At 41.5% G+C, this 18,299-nt stretch overlaps 1 protein-coding gene across 13 annotated transcripts in view; it reads left to right on the forward strand.

Moving 5' to 3' along the window:
* Nucleotides 1–18,299, forward strand: part of ZMIZ1 (zinc finger MIZ-type containing 1) — a 346,373-nt gene that overhangs the window by 313,221 nt on the left and 14,853 nt on the right. For 12 of the 13 annotated variants that reach the window (XM_064716346.1, XM_064716344.1, XM_064716343.1 and 9 more), the window contains 11 exons: nt 1,188–1,386; nt 2,363–2,653; nt 4,678–4,860; nt 7,118–7,292; nt 8,610–8,751; nt 11,956–12,166; nt 13,375–13,480; nt 14,014–14,174; nt 14,457–14,524; nt 15,884–15,952; nt 16,473–16,720. In XM_064716346.1, the coding sequence (XP_064572416.1) occupies nt 1,188–1,386; nt 2,363–2,653; nt 4,678–4,860; nt 7,118–7,292; nt 8,610–8,751; nt 11,956–12,166; nt 13,375–13,480; nt 14,014–14,174; nt 14,457–14,524; nt 15,884–15,952; nt 16,473–16,720 (1,853 nt within the window). The remainder of the gene's footprint in view (nt 1–1,187; nt 1,387–2,362; nt 2,654–4,677; nt 4,861–7,117; nt 7,293–8,609; nt 8,752–11,955; nt 12,167–13,374; nt 13,481–14,013; nt 14,175–14,456; nt 14,525–15,883; nt 15,953–16,472; nt 16,721–18,299) is intronic. The other variant, XM_064716348.1, reaches the window with a different exon arrangement.

Below are 18,299 nucleotides of genomic sequence, written 5' to 3' on the forward strand. Positions count from 1 at the left end.
AAAATAAAGTTTTAATTAAGAGAGATTGTTAAACAGACCACAGGCTTAGGAATGATTAACATTTAATAAGGCCAGGATGTGAAAGGTATTGATGGTATAATTTCTATGTGCATATGGAGGAGTAAGCTTGGGCAAAGTAGTTTGCTATGCAACAGAATATTTCTGCCCAAAGACTTACTCCACAGCAGGAATTTGAAAAGAATCAGTAATGAAGATGTTTGTTAAAAAATATGGTTGTGTTGTGTATTTATATTGGGGAAGTAAATGCTGCATTACTCATATAATCCGAAAGTAATAGCCTGGCATTAGTTACATGATGATTTTCTGTGTCTATACTTTGTAAACAGGGGTGGTGAGGGCACTTAACTGAAACCACTATTTATGGTGCAAAGGCTGCAGAAGAGACTGCTGCTGCTAGCATAGGCAGTCTAGTGTGAAGAATATAAGCTTGGGACTCAGAGAGAGAGAGAGTTTATCTCTTCCTTCATCTCTGCCACTGATCTACTGAGTGACCTTGAACAAGCCAAAAAGTTTCTTCAGCTTTGTATTAGCATCTCTGAAATGGACACAGTATATTGGCCCATATTTACAAAGATATTTGAAGTGGGAAAGGCGTGGTTTGGCTTAGGTTGGTTTATCTCAGGATCAATAGAAGAGATGGGCAGGAACTGCAGAGCACACAGTGGGATCCAGTGGAGTCGATTGCATTGGGTCTCTCCTGGCCTTTCTGCTAAGATTCAGGGAGAAATGCTTTTATGTTGTCTTGACCACTTGCCATAATTCACCACTGAGGCAGATTAATGTGCTGTCTTGGAGGAAGTTTGCTGTTCCTGCTCCTGTGCATTTGCCCCTACACTACTGAGAAACAGAGCATTTCCTTTCAGCAGTTCAGCTCTACTTTGCAGGAAGCTACAGAGCTGCAAAGAAGTTCACTGCCCCCAAAATGACTGCTGGCAATGCCTTGCAATCCCAGTGGCAGCCCTGTGACTGTTGCGCCTGGGAGGCAGGTGTAACCTGTAGATGCCATCCATGTCTCCTGTACACACCTAATTACCTGGCCTGCTGGCTTCCATTAGTCATTGATATGTGTTTTTGGAATGGCTCCAGGTGAGGATCACACCAACATTCAGAACAAAATCCAGCAGGCACATCTTAATTCTCTCCTCCCTTCTCTTCTTCCCTGTTAGTTACCCTGGAGGCCCAAATACTCCTGCAGGAATGGGGATCCCCCCCCACACGAGGCCACCAGCTGATTTCACCCAGCCAGCTGCAGCTGCTGCCGCTGCTGCAGTTGCAGCTGCAGCTGCTACAGCAACAGCTACAGCTACAGCCACTGTGGCAGCCCTTCAGGAAACACAGAATAAGGACATGAACCAGTATGGACCGGTAAGAGAGTAACCCTTATGTCTCCATACCTGCCTGATCTGGACCATTGCAGGGAATTGGCTTCCTTCTCACTGTTGTGTTTGTTAGGGTGCCTACTGTATTTTTTTCTTTGTTTTGGTGCATGAGCATGGTTAGAAGTGCTTATGAGAAACTGCTGGAATGTTTGTATGTAGGTATGAGTCAGTCCCCATGTTTTTCCCAATAAAACTTGCCTAACTGTATTTTGAAGTTTAGGAGTTGCCTCTTGAAAATAATGAAAGATTTCTCAGTTACAGCTGCATCTGACATGATACATTATTGCTGTCTTTGCCAACCCTCTAAATTTAAGTACCTAGGGAAATGTTCTAGAATCTTGCGATAGGCTTTGTAGTTCTTGGACAGTTATTTATTTTGCTAACTGCAGTTGGTTATTTGGGTTATTTCCCTTCAAACAGGGAAACAACAACAGAAGAGAAATTTGGTTTGTAATAATGTTGTCTATATGGGCAGCTATGTGAGAGATACATTTCCAGTGATCCATAACTTCTAGCCTGTTATGATGTCATGGAATAATTGTTTTCTTAAAATCAACAGGGTCTTGATCCATTCAGGTTTTTCCTTCTTACCTTTTTTACTTCTCTGAATTCTGAAGTGTAAGAGTCCATATGCCAGGTGATGAAAAGCACAAGGTCTTAGGAACTGTCGTGTTGTGCTCTATTTGCACAGCCAATCTGTTACCTTACAGTTCTAGACCAGCCAGTTGAAACAATTAATTTGTCACCTTAGGCTTACATCTGTCTTCAACTCTTAGGCATTTTATAATTTTATTATAAATAACTTCACCGCCCATCAAATGTTAGAGACCATTGAAGGAAAATGCGACATAAATCCTCCCCTTCTTCCCTTCCCCAAAAGCACGTTCAGCTCCCTCTTTCCATTTTATAAATGCATGTCGCATTTTATTCTTTTTTTTTTTTTTCTTCTTCTTCCGTTGAAGGTTTGTTCCTCTTTCCAGATGGGTCCAACTCAGGCTTACAACAACCAGTTTATGAACCAGCCTGGTCCTCGTGGTCCTGCTTCCATGCCAGGCAACATGAACCCAGCAAGCATGGGAGCAGGGATGACACCTTCCAGCATGAGCGGGCCACCCATGGGCATGAACCAGCCCCGGCCTCCTGGAATGAGCCCCTTCAGCACCCATGGGCAGAGGATGCCTCAGCAGGCCTACCCAGGCCCACGCCCCCAGTCTTTGCCTATACAGGGCATAAAGAGACCATACCCAGGAGAGGTAATAAAAGAAATGATCTTTTGTGAACACTGTTCAAGTGGCAGCATACTGGGTAAGGTGTGGTGCACATCCCTCTAAGATAGGTGCATCTTTGTTCCAGCCTCGGTAGGAGTGCAGCCATTAAAATATTAGCAGGAGCAGCTCTTCATTTTTAGCATCTGAAGTGTTCAGGTTACCCCTTGCTGTGTTAGTCCATATGATGGTCACTAAGTCCAAGAAAGGCCCCAAACCAGAATATCATTCTAAGATTCTCATGCTGACTTCATAGATCTTAAGCAGGGTTCCATCACATAAGTGGAGTCTTTTAATGTGGCAACTTAGAAGAGACACTGAGGGTGAAATGGTTCATTTTAGCCCAGTAGATATCTGATCTGCATTTTCTTGGATGATTTTATTTTTTTTAATCAAATACAAGACAGACATTGTACTGTAACACCAGTAGTAATAGCAGTCATTTTTTAGAGAAGAGTTGCTTTCTAAACTTTTTCAGTGTTGATTTTCATAGTCACTAAGATAAATATAAATAATGTTGAACTCAAATCCCTCTCTGTCAGCATTTATCTAATACCAGCTTCTGTGGAGTGTGATAAGGTCCCATGCTGCTACAGGAGATCTGCTTGGCTTTATAGGCAAAATTACATTGCCACTGACTTGTATTATGACAGGGCAAAACACTTAGGCTCAGATTTTTAGAGAAATTTAGAAAACTGAAGATGCAGACAAATGAGCTTTTGGAATTGAAAAGCACTAATGTGTTTTATTCTTCAAGGTAGCATGAATTGGGCAGTAGAGGCTTTTTAGGATTCCAGCAGCTCCCAGCATCTACCCACACCTAAATGTTTTTACAAATCTAGCCATCATTTAGTAGCTTCAGAGATCATTTCCTGGTGAAATTCTATATTCAGCTGAGACTTCAGCAGCAAGTGTAGAGCTCTGAATATTATGATACTGCCCTGGCAATAATTATGGTACTAAGAGTTTATAGAAAATAAAGATTATAGAAAATAAAGTTTATAGAAATAGCAAAGAGGACCGTGGCATGCAGAAAATACAGAAAACATTTCTGCCTGCTCTACAGAGCTACATTTCTTTCCTGCTCTGCAAACTGTTTTTTCTAAATAAAAAACTAATCAGAAATAAAAAAGAGATGTGCTTTTGCTGGAGTTGCTTCTCTTAAGAGAACTTGTTTGCAAGTAAGTGAAGAAAACACAAAATGTAGCTTATTCACTTGATTTTTCAGATTTCATATTTTAAGAATGGCTTTAAATCTGTTTTTTGTTGCTTCAGAATCAGGTTTTTAATTCTAAGTGAGTATGTTCATGTTTCCAACAAGTCAGTTCTGAACAGTCCCATAAATGTTGCTTGACTGGTGGGCTGGAATTTTGCAGATGATGTTTGCCTATTGTTTATTGTAGGGTTCATTTATGGAAATGCCTTATCATTAAGTTTATTTTTCAAATTGACATTCTACTACCCTTGGAGTTCCAATTTTCATTACTTCAATTCCAAAACCGCAGGGCAGTCTTAGCTAGCACTAGCAAAGTGCTTATGTCTAGTAAGAACTTCTCTTTAGCTGTTAAAGTATTGCTGAACACTCTGGCAAGAGGCCAGCAGAGCAGTTGGGTTGAAAAGGCAGGCGTGGACAGCACATCTTCTGTGCTCTTGTCCCTTCCAGGGTTTTGTTTTAGTTATTTATTTATTTAACTTTTTCTTTTTGTACTTCCATTCTACATCTGAAAAAGGAGCCCCAGGCTTGGATGTGGTAGCACTTAAAAAACACAGAATTTTTGTGAACTTTGCATCTGGTTGTAATTCTGGTTTCTTCAAGCACAGTGCCCTTTGCCAGTGTTACAAGGCTGAGTGTGTGTGTCTTACCCCCCTTTGGTTTGCAAGATTTTTATGCTTTTAAGAAGTATTCATCTGTTTTGTTTGTTTTGATTGTGCTTCTGAACGTATGCTAATAATCCATCCAAGAAAGCTGTTTGTATAAAACATGGCTTTGTGTTCTTGCATCCCTGAAACAGCCCAATTATGGAAACCAGCAGTATGGACCAAACAGTCAGTTTCCAAACCAGCCTGGTCAGTACCCCACGCCCAACCCTCCGAGACCCCTCACATCTCCCAACTATCCTGGACAGAGGATGCCAAGCCAGCAAAACACAGGGCAGTACCCTCCTCCAACAGTCAACATGGGGCAGTATTACAAGGTAGGAATCCTGAGATTATCATCTTGGTCTGTTCTGGAGGCCATTGAATAATGAAGTCACCTTAGTGGTTTCATAGATACTGCTTTTATGTAGTTCAGGGAAAGATAGAAAAGAAAAAACACCCAAGTTTTTACTAGTGTTTTGGGTATCACAGAATCAGTCAATTGGCCAAGTTGCATTGCAACTTCAGAGCAGCTCATAAACAAAATTGAATGTTGCTGCATCTCATTAGAGGCTTTTACAAGAAAATGTTGGGTTTGCTTTTAAAGTAGCTTGTAAAAAGAAGTACCTAATGGAATTCAGGTGTAATGTTTTCACCTATTTGTGGTCCCCTGCAAGAATGCAAGCATGGAAATCTGTAATAAACAAGTTCCACATTGCAGCATTCCAGTTTTGGACCTACAGTGGTCACTGTTGGATTAAGCCAGGCCAAACTTAAAAGGTGTTCCAGCTGTGGGTTTCACCTTTGAACTGAAGTTTCTGTGACTTTTTCCAACCTCTTCCTCCTTTTTTTTTCTTAGTTTGTTCCCTCTGTGCTCTTGTTTTGGGCAAGAACTAGAGTTGTTAAAATGTTGCCTAAAACCTGTTTATAGATAGAGCACTTTGTATACTCCAAACAGAGGTTGTACTGAGAGCCTGCTGAGCTTTGCCACCTTTGAAATGCCCACAAATGACCTATTGCACACAGGTACTCCAGTGAGTATAAAAATGGGGAGGACCATTGATCTTCTGACCTGCTTAAAGCGTTAGCTGTTGAAGTATCTGGACTGCATTCTGAATTTGAATGTAGGCTGAAAGAATCTAACTTGCACATTGTTGTTAAATTGGAATTGTTTGGTGTGATTCACACAGAAAACACCATTAAAAAAAGAGAGAAAGCAAAACCCTTTTCTGTAGAGCATCTGTTCTGTGTGTAGCTGTGCTGTCCACTGTGGTACCCAAAGGAATGCCTGTTGGACCATGGCAGCTTTTGCAGGTCACTGTCAGGAAAAACATGAGGAATAGACAGATCTTCTGTATAATCATTCCAGTGCAGTCATTTATGCTAAAGTAGCTGCAGAAGATCTCTGTCAAATTTTGAAGTGACAGATTTTAAATATATTTTATGTACATTTATTTTAGATGGGGTTTAAGTTTTTTGTTTGCCGGATACTCCTGACAGGGTATTTGTTTCTTTACAATGAACCCCCTGTATTGTATTCCAATATTGACTTCTCTGGAAACAGTTAGGAAAAAAACAGATCTTGTTAAAAAGGCAGATTATCCTGGTTAGGGGGAAAATTCCACAATCAAAACCTGAACCTTTGAATTGTAGTGATTGTGCAGACAGTAACTGTGTGTGCCAAATATAAAAACCAAAGATGGCTGGAAACCTGAATGTTTAAGTCTCAAGTATCTTAGGTTAGCAGAGCAGCATTTAGATACAGAGTCAGATTTGAAGTCACAGTTCTTGGGCTGTCTGTGAAGATTTTGGTTTTCTGACACTCTCCTGTGTTTCTGCTTATGGTACATGAGCCATGCAGCTGCAATTCTATTTAATGTCAGCTTCCTTCACATCAGGGTTATTGGTTTATTCTGCTGACTGTAACCATCTCCTTAATTATTATAAACTAAAGCAAAGGTGTTTTAATACATAGCTACTATTCATACTTAACTGTCCTTTTTCTATCAGTTTTTCTTAGCTAGCAGCAAACTAGGAACAGAATCAAATTGTAGGTGCACAGAACAAAAAACATCCCCTGACCCTCAGAGCTTTAACTCTGAGTAGAGAAGTTGAACAAGGATGGAAGAAAGGACAGATGGAAGTAAAAAGGACACAGACTGGCTAATTGTGTGTCTTTAGATTTTTATTTTTTTTTTTTTGTGTAGGCTTCTGTGCACCAGGGCTATTTTGTGAGGAAGGCAGAGGGATACAAAGGGCTGGGTGGGCTGTGGCTCAGTGGAAAAACTGAAGCAAATGGCTGGTTTTGGAAAGAGAGCATTCAGAGGAACACAGTAAACCTTTTAGCAGCCTTGCTTGTATCTGGTCATTGCCTGAGTTAAGCTGGCTGGTCTGCTGGTTTCAGTTCCTGCTTTGCTCTCCTAGTGTGCCTCTTCCCTGAAGGCCTCCTGGGACATTCTGTGGTTTCTTCTCCAGAAACAGAGGGGCCTCCCTCCCTTGTCTGTTGTCTTTGATATTTGATAACAGTGATGTTCACAAGACTTATTGTTCTTATTTCAAGACTGCAATAACAATGTGATGTTATTTATTTTCTAGCCATCAAGGCCTGTACCTGTGGCAAATTACCCTCATTCACCTGTTCCAGGAAACCCCACGCCACCCATGACACCAGGGAGCAATATTCCTCCATACCTGTCACCCAACCAGGATGTCAAACCACCATTCCCACCTGACATTAAACCAAATATCAATGCTTTACCACCACCTCCGAGTGAGTAGCAAACAGAAAGCCCCTACAGTAATTTATTGTTCCTCTGTTCTCTGCCACATGCATTTCAAAGTCTGGAGAGTAGCTCTGCTTGCTGCTCTGGGAGAGGCTGGAGTTGTTAACTGGTAACAGGTGGCATGCACAGTGTAGGGTCACTTGAGCCAGTGGACAGAATAGAGAAACCCTGCTATGCTCTTCTAAAATAGAATATCAGAAAAGTTCTTCCAGGTTAAACTTGTAAGGATGTTACTCCAGAATTATTCCTTTAATATGCTTCCTGAGGAGAAAACACTTGATTTCATGTTTTGCTGTGTGTGCTTTGTAGGCTTGTTTATTGTATGAACTTCCATTTGGGCTGTTTTGTTCAAGGGCAAAGCCATTCATTGAACAACACTGCAGAGTAGGATAAAACGTGAATATTTATAGCAGTGATCTCTATTGTGATCCATACAGGCTTCTTAGGAATATTCAGTACTGTGCCAGAAATTGATATATGTTCCTTTCAAAGCCACTGAACGTCACCGCTACACTTGGCTGGGAACAGGGCAGGAATAACAAGATCTCTCTGACTGGATACTAGCATGAGATGTTTGAGGTTTTGAAGTGACTGATGAACAATGGGAGCTATCATTTACTAGGGAGCTGGGAGAACCTTATGTTTTCTATAAAATAACTGCTGCTGCATTAGCACTTTGCAGCTCTGGAGTTCAGGATAGCTGAGAAATCAAGTAGAAGAAGATGGGCTGCAGTATTTTTTGGGCAAGAACACAGGATTTAAAGCCATTTGGACTTCATAGATCAGCTGTAAGTTACCTCAAAATCTCCTCTTATGGGCTCAGATAGTAATTGAATACCAGTGTCTGGTCATCACATAGTTTCAGCTGATGAAACTGTTGAAACTAATTGGGTAATGTTGATCCCTGTTCAAAGCAGGGAAAACAAACATTATCACAGTTTGACATTATTAAGAGATTTGTTTCAGTCTTCTGCCAACAGAGTAAGCTTGGACACAAAGCCTATACTGTAATAAAAACCAGGAATTCTTGCCATGCCTGGTTTCTGTTGGTGGCTGGAATGCTATGGCCCTAATGTGAAGTGGGTGACAATAGGAGAGGCTCAGTTTGAGCCTTGTCACTTGTATCAGTTAGACGACAGAGTTACTTCTGATTGTATTTTTGTGTGTGTGTGTGTGAGCCTGCTAAGTTAGAGCCAGTACAGATCACTGTGCCTTTGTCACCGTTCTGTATAAATACACACGTTATTGTTGCACTGCAGATGCTAAAGGGAAAGTTCACGCCTTCTCTCCCTCTCCGATCCCAGCCAACCACACGGACGAGCTGCGCCTGACGTTCCCCGTGCGGGACGGGGTTGTCCTGGAGCCCTTCCGGCTGGAGCACAACCTGGCAGTCAGCAACCACGTCTTTCACCTGCGCCCCACCGTGCACCAGACTCTGATGTGGAGGTGAGCTCAGCCCTGCCCAGGGGACTCAGGCATCCCTGAGGGAGCAGTGCCAGCCCACAGGCACTGCGCTTAGGTGTGCCAGGAATTTCACTTCAAAATTGTAGCCTGGGTAGGAAGAATGTCCTTTCAGCTCACAGGCATTCTCACCTGTCATTTTCCAGAGACAACACGTTCTAAAATGCTTCACAACATGTATTGCACATCCTTGCTGATAGCTCCTAGCAGTGTCTGAAAAACCACTGCAACCATTGCATCCTTCCTGCTCTGGCTGGAACAGGAGTGGGGTTTTCCCTGACCCACACCACTGCAAACTTCCATCTGGGAATCTGAAGTGACCCAGGTGCTTTGTGACCTCTGTAGTGTTAGCTCTGCAGGGCTCTTAGATCTTATGCCTAAATTAAATAGAGCAGAGTTATCTGATAAAGAAGAATAACCCACTAAGAGTAAGGACCTGATTTAGAGGCTTGGTAAAATAATTTGGAAAGACAAGTGCTTAAATCCTCCAAACCTGAGAAGCTAACTTCCTAAATTCCCCTGTTCTCTGACTCCACAAGTAAGCACAGCTCAGAAATGTGAGAGCATAGGTTTCCTCATACAAAGGCTTCTGGGTTTCGCTTGCAGTGAAGTCTTTATTTCCAGTACAGAGGAATATTTTTCCTTGGTGGAACTTTCCTGAATTTAATGTAGATCTGTGTAAGTGATTCTTGGGTATGTTTTGATTGCACCATGTTCATCGAAGGGCCTTAGATCAAACGACAATCAGAGCCTTAACTTTTTAAAAATTTATATATTTTCAAATACTACAGAATAATTTTGTCTCCTTGTTTGGTTTTTCTCAGAAAGTGTCTCTGTGTTTCTCCTTGCTGAGCCAGGATAAACCCTGTGTTGTCTGAGCCTTTCTGTGTGCCTTGTGGAGGCTGGTTAGTTGCTTGGAGTCTTGCATGGAGGTTGCTTACAGGTGTAACTTCAGGTTTTGGGTTTTTTTCCTGTGAGGATCTTCATCCCATTCACTGGAATCCACTGGAGATTTGTATTTTCCTGGTGTGGGGAGTGTGAGGTGGGCAGAGAGATGCGCTTACTTCCCTGGCCAGGAACAGAGTCTGGTTCTAAAGCTGAGGCTTGATGCAGGATGCAGGAGTCCTTGCTACCACAGTGCCCCTGTGCCCTGAGGGAGCCTGGGGGCTGGGAGGGAGGGAGACTGCAGGCAGACCACATCCAATAATTAACACCTAACTTTGAGGTCAGTTATTGCTTACTTGCATTTCATTATTGTGGAGTACTCGCAGCACGGGGAGTTTTGGCAGTTATTTGCCAGTTCTTATTAATAAGTAATCACTACTGGGGATTGTGCTGGCTCATTCAGTAGATTTATAGTGCTGCACTGAGGCATGAGGCTGTTTCTTAATATCTGTTCTTTCTTCCTTCCCTCACCAAACACATAGCCTTTATTTAAACTTATTTTAATGAAGACTCATAGGTAAACTGTGCTCAGGTCTGCTGTTTTGAAAAGCCTGTTAATAGTGGGGAGAATGGATAGTCCTGTAATGAAGTCATTTCACATTAAGCTCAGGGCTGGATGGATGCCAGAAAAATGAATTAGTCACATGTGTGGATGGATTTTGGTTTTTATAGAGAATGGTGGAACCGAGCCAATTCTCAATATTTTTCTGCTAGTTAAAATATTCGGAAAAACCTCTCACGTGCACACACATAATGAATAGCAATGCAAGTGTGTTTCTCCCCATGGGAACCTCTCATGGTTACGAGAAACAGAAAGGTTGAAGGCAGGGAAAATATCTCCTTGAAGCTGGTTCAGCCTTCACACTGCTGTGCTGTTAATAATGTCCCATGGTGGAGATGCTGTGTGCTGGGGGCACGGGGCTGTCCTGAGCTCTGTCACCCTGTGACACTCAGCAGGCCTGCTCACCTTCCTGCTTGCCTCGTGTATCAGAGCTACCAAGGCTTGCTCCCCTCCAGGATCACTGCGCTGTGTCTCCTGAGGTGAGAAACTGAGTGGAACTTGCACACTGAGCTTTCAGAAAATGGTTAATAAAAGAATGAGAAAAAGCCTGAAAAAACTTCATGCAGATGGCTTATGTTGAAAGCTCAGGTAATTTGTATTCTATAACTTGCTTTTTAAAAAACACACATGTTTGTGTCCACTGCTAAATCTTGATGTTTTGGAATCCAGAAAAGATGGTGTTGAGTCAGATTGAAATCTTTGTAAGGAAAATGGCAGTTAGGATGTTAATCTCCTGAATGAGCTGCTCCTCTTGGATCTTATAAAGATATCTTCTTTCAGGCAACATACATTGTTCAGGAATGTACATTTAAAGTTAGCACAATAAACTTTGACATGTCTTTGGCTGTCAAGAACAGCAGAATTCTGACATTTCAGTTCAGTTTTCTGTATTCTTTTAAATTTCTTCTTGAAATTACTCATTCCTAACACAAGGTCAACATACACTTATGAAACTAAAGTCATAGTCTCTACCCACTTAATTTTTAATTAACTTCATCTCAGCCTTTTCATTTTTTGAAGGTGTTATAGAACTAATTTCTGAGGAGCTAAATAGTGAGTGGAAGTTATCATAGGGAAGGTGGGAGGAATTCATGCCCTGAAAGAAGGTCCAAATTGGATAGATTTAGTCCACAGCCATGTTAATTTAGAATCACAGAAAACTGATTTTGGTGGGGAGTAAGATATAGGAGCCATTTTATCTTAGTTAATTTACTTGTTCTAAGGCAGGATTAGCTGTATTTGTATTTTGTCTGACATGTATTCATTCAAATGCTTCTTTGAGTGCTCTGAGGTAGTGAAGAATCCAGACTTCCAGCACAACCATTGCAGCATATTGGTTTCTCATTCTTAATTCCTAAGACAGAAAGGACCTACCTGATGTTGACCTTCTTCTTTCTGCAGGATCACTCCATGGTCTGGATTTGCAAAGAGGTTTGAGATGTTTCCTTGAAAAGTCCTTTAAAATTGTAAAATAGGAACAACTTAGGGTCATGCTTGCATCATTAATTCATCGTGACTTGCTTTTGTTCAGGGCTTTTATGAAGAAAGTGTGTTATATTCTTAATGGCAATAATTCAAGAAAAATAATCTGATTGATCAAGAAAAATGTTCCTAGCATAAAAACCACCATCCTGTGCAGTGTGAAAGCAAAGTTAAAGGAAGATTTATTGGTTGTTGTGCAGGTCTGACTTGGAATTGCAATTTAAGTGCTATCACCATGAAGACAGACAAATGAACACAAACTGGCCAGCTTCAGTCCAGGTCAGCGTTAATGCAACCCCACTTACCATCGAGCGTGGTGACAACAAGACATCTCATAAACCTCTGCACCTAAAGCACGTCTGCCAGCCAGGGAGAAACACCATTCAGATCACAGTCACAGCGTGCTGTTGTGTAAGTACACTCCGCTCAGGGCCGCAGCTGCTCATGCTGACTCTGCTATTTACAGCAGTTTGCAAATGTTGCCTTAGCTGAAAGAGCCTTACTCTCATTTTTTTTCCATGCCTTTTTCTGGTAAGGTTTTTACTTAATGATGTTGACACAGTCAGAGTGCTAATATGGAAATTTTTGCTGCTTAATTGTTGCAGAATGTAGTGGCGTCCTTCCAATGTCTCTGACAAGGTTCATGGTCTAGGGGAGGGAGTTTTATCTCCTGCCTTCTCATGTGTGCCTGTGTAACAAGGGAGCTGAAGTCTGTTGATGTAGAAGTAGATGATTGCAATGAAGACTGTTGATGGTACTAATTTCATTTACATAGTGTATTAAACTATACAGTCTTTGGTTTGTCATGAAAACATCAACATTGGTGCTGGTGATGAATTTTCAGTACCTTTTCAGATGAAAAACTCATATTCAAAGATGCAATCTAGACCATTCAGCTTTCCCCTTTCTCCTTTTCCATGGGTTAGTTACTCTTGGGGATGAGTACTATATTTTTAATGCAGACGGTTCTGCAAATCCAGTCAGAGCTTCTGACTGTTCTCTTGTCACTGACAATAAAGCAAGCTGCTAGCTCTCACAAGGTCATGGTGTGAGGCACTTTGACAAGAAGCCATCCACCCATTTTTCTTTACTTCACGTGGATGTTTGCCTGCATAATGTCATTTATCTGGTGGCAAAGAGCAGGGGGTAGCATCCTGTGAATCCACAACGAGCTCTGTGTTGGGTAAGAAGATTCAGCTGATTCCAGGCACATCAGTTGCAAATTGTTTTCATAACTTCCAGCGTAGTCTGAGGGCAGGCAGGTAGGCAAGGCTGTGTCAGACAGTCCAGGGTTTTAAAAATAAACCCTGAAGTCAGAGATTAATATGTCAGCTGAATGTATACTGAATATTCAGGAGGGAGAAAATGCAGAAAATCCTTGCTTTTTTAAAGCCCTTCTTTACATTAAGTGTGGAGTAAGTGCACAGTGTGCAGAATATCCATAAGGGAGCGTGTGTGCTCAGCAGAGCAGAACCAGCTTTTATGTTTAAGCCTCAGGCTCTCACAGAAACCAAGTGTCCAAGGGAAGAGTGCTGCTCAATTTGGGAGTGCATTAAACACTCCCAAACGTTTAACCTGTGTGCTGGATTCCCTTCCTAACAAGAAGTGTTTCCTTGCAGTCGCACTTGTTCGTGTTGCAGTTGGTGCACCGGCCATCAGTCCGCTCCGTACTCCAAGGTCTACTAAAGAAACGCCTCCTCCCAGCAGAGCATTGTATCACCAAGAGTGAGTTTGCCTTCTGTGGGGGGGATGATTTCCCAGAATGTCTGTGTTCAGTTGTGATAAGCTATCTCTACGCCAGATTTACTTGTTTGCTGATAACCTTAAGCTGTACTTAAGGAATTTGCAGAACATGGTGTGGATAGATGAATGGCTATTTGGGTGGAGGTAACAAAGTTTCAAGGACACAAGCTTAGTTCCTAAAGAGGACTGTCCTATTCCAGAAGAATCTCTCTGGCTTTTCCCCTATATTTGTCTTTGACTCACCAATAAAGAAAGATTAATTCTTTATTTATCTAGGGCTGCTTTCAGTACTTGTATGACACTTAATTTGATTAACAATATAGCTGATATGCATGTATGATGGTTTTTCTGTTCAGGAGAATGTTCTAAATTACTCAGAAGACACCTCTGTGGGCCTGTTGTTCATTCAATTGTCCCTTAGATGTTGAAGTAATTTCTTAAATGTTGAAGAAATTTCAGATTTCTGTGTTAGAACTTGGAATACACTTGTGCTTTCTCACCTTCTTCCTAAACAGTCAAGAGGAACTTCAGCAGCGTAGCAGCTTCCTCTGGCAATGCAACACTAAATGGGGAGGATGGGGTGGAGCAGACTGCTATCAAAGTGTCTCTCAAGTGTCCAATCACATTCCGGCGGATCCAGCTCCCGGCCAGGGGTCACGACTGCAAGCACGTGCAGGTGAGGGGGGCAGTGCCTGCAGGGTCCCTCAGCCACGTGGTGGTGCAGTACCTTCAGTGTGGGAGCACCTAAACATGGCATTTGTGTCTGTAAGCCTCAGTAGTTAACTGTATGATGCTTAATGTAAAGGAGAAAAGTAAGCTGTTTGTTTTAGTTCTCAGTGCTAGGAGGCTTTTTCATGTCAGTTTTACTTTTGTCTAACTGCTTCATTTAATACAGTATTTTCCTTTTGTTTTGTCTGGTTTGTTTTTTTCCTTTTTTGTTTTTTTTTATGATACCTAGTGCTTTGATCTGGAATCTTACTTGCAACTGAACTGTGAAAGAGGAACTTGGCGGTGTCCAGTATGCAAGTAAGTGCATCCATACTACATAAAATGCAGTTGTACACACTTTGACCCAATTCAGATCATATTTAAGATCTTAAAGGAGAGAAGAAGGAAGTTCTAGGAAATAAGGTTATATATCACATGTACTTAAAAGGCATAAAGTCCAATGAGAATTCCTGCAATATTTTACCACCCTGGATTATTAGAAATTTAAAAAACATGTAACAATATATTTTCTCACCAGATTTCATTACAGATCATCAATGGGTTGTGTGGGGTTCAAAAGAGGATCAGATATTTACATTAATAAGATAGATATCTACAATCCAGAATAAGGCTGATTTTTTTAAAAAAGTAAAAAATTTCCAAGGAGCAAAAGCTGGAGTTGTTGCTTAGAGAAAAAGAGGGATGGATACCTTGGTATAATTTCAAGCTAATATTTTGACCAATGAGTTAGTGTACTGCAGAAAAAATGGAAGAAAAACTTGTAAGTGGTTACAGGTTGTCCATCCTTGTTTAACCGGGCAGAAAACCCAGCAGAATGTCTGCAGGCCAGTTCAGTGTCTGTCACCTCCTGTGCTCCCTGCGCAGGTTGGGAGTGGGCTCCAGCCTCAGCAGAGGAGCCAGGGCTCTTCAGCTCCAGCAGCTGTGGCTGTAACAGCTGGCCTGGCCCTGCACAATCTCCAGTTGGGTCCTTGCTCTGCCAGCCAGTGTTAGGTACAAACAGCAGTGGGGATTGCCCGTTCTGGCTGCTCTGAGGACATGGCAGGCTGGAGATGAGCTCGTTTCCATTACTGTCCACGGCTGATCTGTGCCCTAACACACAAGTGCTTTCTCCAAATTGCCCAAATCTCTTCTGTCTGCTACATTTGGCTAAAAATATCATGAGAGTTGGTTATCTTGCCTTCTTAATTCATGTATCCATGCATCTAGGCTAAATTTTTGTCCTGTGTCTCTGAGCATGAGCACCTGCATTCAGATCTGTCTACATAGCTAAGTCATTTCCAGTTTTATTTTGTTCTGTCCCCATCTGTGCTACCCATTAAGTAGAGTAGCTGTAACACTTAGTTGCTTTGCAGTAGTACTGTGGACCTCAAAAAAGAGAAAGATCTAATTAAAAAAATCGTGCTAACTGATGTTCACAGGAGAGATCTGCTATGTTTGAAGATACTTCAAATTTGCATTGTATTTCACTAATAAAAATTACTTAAAGAATGTGAACAGCTTGTGGACACACACAAGTAGATGTATCCTTATCTATTTGGTTTAAATATCCTGGTAATGTAGATGTAGAACTAAAACTGTTTCCCCAAATCATTCTTTCCCTTGCAATATTCTAACATGAAGTTTGGTTTTGTTTTTTTTTATTTTTTTACTTTTTAGTAAAACTGCTCTTTTGGAGGGCTTGGAGGTTGACCAGTATATGTGGGGTATTCTGAACGCCATACAAAAGTAAGTGATCTCCCTGCTGATATCCAAGACTAAGCAACTAGGAGTTATGGCAATGAGTACTGAGATAGTCACACCAAAATAGATCTTGGTGATTGAACTTGAATATTCCATTGCATGGTGTCTTGGGGGAGCAGGGGACAGAGTGAATCAGTTTCCATCTTCTTTGTAGATGTTGTTTGGGTTATTTCTTAATGGCAGCCTCACCAGTGAAGCAGAGGGAAGAGCCAGAATGGAGGATTAAATGCGTTCTTGTATTTACAAGCAGTCCCTCTGATTCAGAGGTGACAAACCACATTGAGATGTTGGGATTTCATTGTGTGGATAAACACAGAAATGTGTTCTCATGGTTGCCTTATTTTAAATTTGCTTTTAGCACACTCTTGAGGAGTAAGAGATCTTAATGTTGTATTACACCAGAGCTTTTTGGAACATTGGTTACCATGCAGATTCTTATGGAAACTTCAGCAGAATTGATTTAAAAATATTCAACTGAATGCTAAATTTTCACATTGTTTTACAGCTCCGAGTTTGAAGAAGTTACCATTGATCCAACTTGCAGTTGGAGGCCGGTCCCTATAAAGTCAGATATTCACATCAAAGATGACCCAGATGGCATTCCCTCAAAAAGATTTAAGACAATGAGTCCAAGCCAGATGATCATGCCAAATGTAATGGAGATGATTGCAGCTTTGGGTCCTGGTCCGTCACCTTACCCATCCCTACCCCCTCCTCCAGGAGGCAACAACTCCACTGAATATGGTAACCAAGGTTAGTGCTATGGCTTTGTGCACCCAGCTGCTCTCTCTGGCCCTCAGGGGTTCAGTCAGCCTTGTGATTCAGGTGTGTCAGTGCATCCTCTCAGAGTGATACATGAGGACAGTAAATGATATGGCTGCAATTCTGAAATTCTGAGTAGGTCTTTTCAGTTAAGGTTCATCTGTTCAATGGAGTGTATATTTTAGTAAGAATTATATTTTAGTTATATATTATAGTATTAATTATTTTATTTAATATTTTAAATATTTGTGCTTGTCATACTCATAGTCATGCAGCCCTCCCTGAATCAAGAAACATTGTATATTACCTTCTTTATTCATGGCCTGCCATAATAGACATATTTCTGCAAATTTTTTTCTGTGCATTTTCCTTCTGTTCCACTCTCAAGTGAAAACATCTGGTACTGCATAAGTAGAAAACCTGACCCATTAACCCTGCTACTTGGGCCACTAGGTTAACTTGTGGCCAGGTGAGTGACATTCCATAGGCCACCAGAAAAGGGACAACTTGTAAAAAGCTTTTAACTGCTTTGCAAACACCTTTGCATTAGAAAATTACTTTTGAGCTCCTCGGCCTGTGTGCTGCCAGACTGAGGAACAGGGAACTAAATGCAGGCAATGGAGATAGGTTTTCAAATTACTGGTATGTTGTGAATAACTCAATTATAGTGACAATTCTGAAAACATGAAACCAGAGACTGTTTCTTTTGCAAGTAACATTATATGAGTCAGTTCAGCTCTGGGAAAAGACCAACTGTTCACACTATCAGAATCCCCAAATTGATTACAAGGTGATACATGTGCTTTTTGCAGGCGTTGAAGAAAAATATAGATTGCGTGCAAAATACGGTTAATTTGCTCCAGTGACTGCAAAACTGATGACAGATGATAAAACTTAGAAGGTTTTCAAACAGATGAATGATTACTATAACAAAGCCAAGAGCACTGAATCACATATTTTCCCCCCATTTAGTAGGAGTGAAGTGCAGTCAGAGCCTGAGAACAGAGCTGTCTATTCCTCACCATATTTCCAGCTCATGCTCAGGAGCAGACAGGATAGCCACGTCACATGTGGGGTTTGGGCTTGGTGTGAGCATTGCTGCCTAGACTGTTAGTTTGCTGCCTTCCCCCATGGGTCCTGTAGCAGAGGCAGTGACTGCTCCTTGGAGCCCTGAGTGCCCTGTGGCAGGTGAACCCCACCTGTTTGCCCTGCAGTAGGAATGTCACACACTGTGCCAGATTATCCCAAATGCCTCACAGGTCTCTCCCTCAGCACGTGGCTCTGCCCTTGCTGCAGAGAGGAGCTTGCTGCTGCATGGCTGTAACCCCTGGGCACAGTGCCTTGTATCTTTATTCTCCATCAATACGTGCACTGAAACTTAGTGATTGCAATTACATAATGTCCTCTGATTAACAGTTCTTCAGAGCAATATAGTCGTAGTAGTATTACTACTGTGGTTTATGTTTGTTTATTTGGGTTTGACAGGAAGCATACTGAGGTTTAATTTGCAAACATAACAAATATTCAGTGCTACAAGACCACATTCCAGCTGCCTGCTAATTAATTATTC

This window comes from Zonotrichia leucophrys, chromosome 6, assembly GCF_028769735.1.
Source record: "Zonotrichia leucophrys gambelii isolate GWCS_2022_RI chromosome 6, RI_Zleu_2.0, whole genome shotgun sequence".
NCBI classification, from domain to species: Eukaryota; Metazoa; Chordata; class Aves; order Passeriformes; family Passerellidae; genus Zonotrichia; species Zonotrichia leucophrys.